The sequence below is a fragment of the Chrysochloris asiatica genome, unplaced genomic scaffold (assembly GCF_000296735.1).
Source record: "Chrysochloris asiatica unplaced genomic scaffold, ChrAsi1.0 scaffold00313, whole genome shotgun sequence".
Taxonomy (NCBI): Eukaryota; Metazoa; Chordata; class Mammalia; order Afrosoricida; family Chrysochloridae; genus Chrysochloris; species Chrysochloris asiatica.
The window spans coordinates 3072713-3077576 of NW_006408831.1; the positions used below are offsets into that span (position 1 = coordinate 3072713).

A 4864-nucleotide genomic window follows, 5' to 3' on the forward strand; every position below is an offset into this window, starting at 1 on the left:
TTCTGTTGTGCACAGGGTCGCTATGAGTCAGTACTGACTCGATGGCACCTAACAACAACATCAGACTGTAAACTCATACATATCACTATATTTACTGTAAGACTGAAACTGCCATACTTATAGGTCAACCTATTGGCTATTTCACATGGTTCAACTTGTCATTTACATGCTCAGTGAAGATTTAGCAATTAGGTTTCAGTATTTCACTGGTCACTGGGACTTTCTTGGTCATTTTCAATTACTACTGATACTCCTTGATTTTAAATAAGAAATCTTACTGGCTAACTTCTAAATAAAACACTGTTTGTTTTACATAAATTTAGTCAATCAATAAAAAGAAGCATTAATCAAAATATAATTATTTCAATTTAAACATTTAAAATTAATAATAGCCTTACTGTTCTAGAATCCGAGAATGGATTGTACTCATCGAGTCCTGGTGGAACATTTCTTGTCACTTGTGTAACAGATGGGTCCTAGAACAAAATTGAAGGGGGGAAAAAAAGGATTACTTATCCTATAAGAAAAAATTTTGATATTTATATAGCATTTGCTCTATCTGTACTTTTGGTCACCCAAAAAAGCTAACAGAGGGAAATAAGAGGGGACAATTATCAGGAAATTTATTCTGAACCACTCCAACAAAGCTGGACCCTCACAGCCTCAAAGAACAACTAAACTAGAGGCACATCAGTGGCTAATGATTAAATATGGACTGAAAGTAGACCACCTTTTGAGAGTTACGTGGCACTGACTGCACATGAGAATCTTTACATATCTGGCGTAAGCCCACCATTACATTCTTTGAACGTCACAAAGAGCTCACTTGTCCAATTTTTAACAGTGCATTCAGCCAGTTTTCCCTGTGACAGATTTAAACATATTACAAACCAATGTCATACGCTGCCAACATCTAAAACATTGAGAATTAAGCTTCTTAAAAAAAACAAAACTCTAATTCTCTATTTGACAGTAATTTCTTTTTTCCACATGATTCTGGCCAGTCTCGCCTTTTACAAGCACTACACCACACTATCCTGGCTTTTCAAATTGTTTGGTATTAGGCTTCCCATAAATAAATAAAATCACAAGATCTTAGGTACTTCCTCTTCTTATTGAATGTGACTGTAAAACATAAAAATGAACAAAATCAACTAAACATTGATGTGAAAAGAAATCATTTTGCCAACTTTGATGCAGCCTATTTGACCTAGTCCACTGGGTCTGAAACTTTAGCATGCACCAGAATCAATTGAATTGTTTATTAAACACAAACCACTGTGTCCCACCCCCAGAGTTTCTGATTCAGTAAAGCTGGAAGTGAGGTCAAAAAAATCTAAATTTCTACAAGTTTCCAGGTGCTGCCGCTGCTGGTCAGAGTACCACTGGCTCTCCCTCTATACTATACTTTCTTCAAAGCACCTTCCTCAACACAAAATCCCAGTTACCTTTCAAAAACGTAAACCTATTCTTAGACATTCTCCTCCTCTAACTCTCTCCATTCCAGACCCTTTAGAAGCTTACCATAGTGTCAACATAAAATCATAGACCCAGCAAAGCTGTTCCTCAAATACAATGGTAAAGAAGTTTGAACAATTCCAGATAAACAGAAATTAAAGGAATTTGTAATAATAAGACCACCTTTACAAAAATTACTAAAGGATGCTCTTTAGACTGAGAACCAACAACAGCAGACAACAACCTGAGATTAATACACATGACAACACCATGCAGAACTCAATCAGATACGTTGTTAAGTGCCACTGAGTCAGTTCTGATGCATAGTAACTCTGTATAGGGTTTCCAAGGAGTGGCTGGTGGATTTGAACCACTGACCTTGAGGTTGGCAATTCAGTGCTTATCCTACAGGGCCACACCAGCTGTGGAGATTAAGCACTGGACCTCAAGTATGGTTTGAATAACAAGGTCTGTTTGAACAGCAAGGTCAGAGGTTCAAACTCACCAGCCGCTCCTCAGAAACCTTATAAAGAAAGGGTTGCTATGAATTGGAACTCACTCAACAGCACTTAACTTCTACATAAAAGTGTGAATTTGATGATTTTGAAGTTCTGGTTCTCAAAGATAGTGAACACTGATAGCAGCATCAGGCTTCACAAGCTGATACATCTGCAACACTTCAACTTTTCTGGTAGCTAGTTTTCTTAAGTACAAACTTCAAAATATTAAGAAATTAGCCTACTTAATGAAACAAGGAGTTCAAAAAATACAGGCTAAATATGTTGAGGCTATGGAGGCAGAGTTTAAATGAGGGATTAGAAACCAGTCCCACGGCTGATTGGTATTGTTGCTTTTCAGCGCCATATAGTTGGTTCCAACACATGCAGAGCATGAAATACTGCCAGCTCCTGTACCATCCTTATAATTGGTGGTATGTTGGAACACACTGTTCCAGCTACTTTGTCAGTCCATCTCGTTGTGTCTTACTCCTTTTTTGGTGACCCTCTACTTTAGCATTCATGATGTCCTTTCCCAGAAACTGTTCCCTCCTGATTTGTTATGCTGTAAAATGTTATTGTTTATTGTTTTGTTATTAAAAGTCAGTTCTGACTCTGAGCTTGAATTGCCAACCTTTTAGTCCAGCACATTACCCCGCAGCACTACACCAGGATTCCATTAAGTGCTGTTGTTGTTGTTGTTGTTAGGTGTCATCAAGTCAGTACCGACTCATAGCGACCCTATGTACAACAGAACGAAACACTGCCCAATCCTGGGCCAACCTCACAATTGTTGCCAAGCTTGAACCCCCGATGCTGCCAACTTTGCCAATCCATCTCGCTAGGGGTCTTCCTCTTTTTCTCTGCCCCTCCACCTTACCAAACATGATATCCTTCTCCAGCGACTGGTCCCTCCTGACAATATGTCTGAAGTATGAGAGACGAAGTTTGGCCATCCTGGTGTAGCATGTCTAAAATACATGAGATGAAGTCCCACCATCTGCCCTTATAAGAAGCATTCTGGCTCTACTTCCTCTATGACAGATTTGTCTGTTCGTCTGGCAGCCCATGGTATATTCAGTACTCTTTGCCAACATCATAATTCAAAGGAATCAGTTCTTTGGTCTTCTTTATTCCTTGTCTAGCTTTCCCATGCATCTGAAGTGACTGGAAATGCCATGACTTGGGTTAGTTATACCTTATTTCTTAAAGTAACACCTTTGCTTTTTTTAAATACTTTCAAGAGCTCTTTCACAGCAGAGTTGCCCAGTGCCGTATGTCATTTGATTTCTTGACTGCAGCTTCCATGGGCATTGATTGTGGACTTACACATACCCTATAGTTTAACCCCTGAAAAGACAATTGTTAAGCCAGAAAGTATTGTTACAAAATCATAGGAAACCTTTATAAAGTAAAAATAAATAAACCATGAGGCGATTGTTTTCTGACATATCCTCTACTTCTGAAGGCCAACTCTCTAACGCTTATCAGAAGAATTCTGCATTCTATGGCATCCTTTAGGGGCTCACATAATTTTCCATTTTAAACATTTTTTGAGTTTTGGGAAGAAAAGGGAAGTCTGAAGGAACAAGATCAGCATTGTAGATTGGATTGTTGTTGTTGAATGCCATCAAGTTGGTTCCGACCCATAGTGACCCTGTATAGGGTTTCCAAGGAGCAGTTGGTGAGCTTGAACTGCCAATCTTGAGGTTCAAAGTGACTTTGCAGTCCAGCACATTAACCCACAGCATGATAAATGTTAAGCTCATAGCACAGCCCTTGCTACCCTTGAAGAATGAGCACAGATGCATTGTCTTCATGAAAATATTTCTCAGTGCAGTTTCCCTGACCTTTTGCTCACCAATTCAGTTTTCCATTTTCCTAAAACTTCTACATAATAATATCGTATATTTTTTAAGATAAATCTATCAAGATCATCCTTTTGGAATTCCCAAAACACAGTCTTCATAATCTTCTGAGCTGACTTCTCTGTCCTGAATTGAACTGGTCCAGCAGATGCCCTCGGAAGCCAGTTTTGAATGTACTTTTTGTTTGAAAGCCCCCTTAATGAGACTAAGCGGAGTGTGTCCACTGATGGTCAGAATATGTGTAAATGTGTCTGGTTTGGAATAAATCCAGGCATGCAAAAACTGGAAGCAGCGTTGCTTTTGACTTCCCCTTTATTAAAAATTCCAACTACATAAATTATTCCTCATAACAAAGAGTGCTTCTTTGTGATGCCCACCCAAGTGTTAATATTATTACTGCATTATTATGCTAAAATGTTTTCATATTCCTGGGAGTGTTTCTATATCTAACAGTTGTTTTTCTCTTGTATAAGCCTTATTAATCAGAAACACATGCTATACGGTGTTCTCATAACGATTTAGTTTCTTTGTGTGTCTCTGGTATTATTTCTGCCTAGTGTTTTTTCTAAACTTTCAAAAAGTCTTTTTTGCAATATTAATTCACATATCATACAACTGACTCATTTAAAGCATAAACCATTCAGTGGTTTTTAGTACATACACAGATATGTGGAGTCATCACCTCAGTCAATTTTATAACATTTTCATCACCTCACAAAGAAACCCTGTGCTTCCCACCTCTACCCCATTCCTAGTAGCCCTAAAGAAACATAAATCCACTTTCTTGATATAGAGAGTTCCATATTTTATACATTTCACATGAATGGAATCATAATATACAATCTTTTGGGATGGACTTCTTTCACTCAACATAATACTGACAAGGTACATTCTTTTTTAAAAAATTTAAGGTTTTCTATTGTGGACTGAGTCAAAGTTTACAGGGCATGTCATCAGTTTCACATTCAACCATTCATATAACTTGTTTCATTACATTGATTATAATCCCCTCCATATACCATCAGTTAAAAGTATTTCTCT

At 37.8% G+C, this 4864-nt stretch overlaps 1 protein-coding gene across 3 annotated transcripts in view; it reads right to left on the reverse strand.

The window, feature by feature from the left end:
• Positions 1-4864, reverse strand: part of LOC102819854 (secretory carrier-associated membrane protein 1-like) — a 142206-nt gene that overhangs the window by 95046 nt on the left and 42296 nt on the right. For 2 of the 3 annotated variants that reach the window (XM_006875194.1, XM_006875193.1), the window contains exon 2: positions 399-476. The exons of the other annotated variant lie outside the window; for it this stretch is intronic. In XM_006875194.1, the coding sequence (XP_006875256.1) occupies positions 399-476 (78 nt within the window). The remainder of the gene's footprint in view (positions 1-398; positions 477-4864) is intronic. 3 annotated transcript variants of the gene reach the window in all.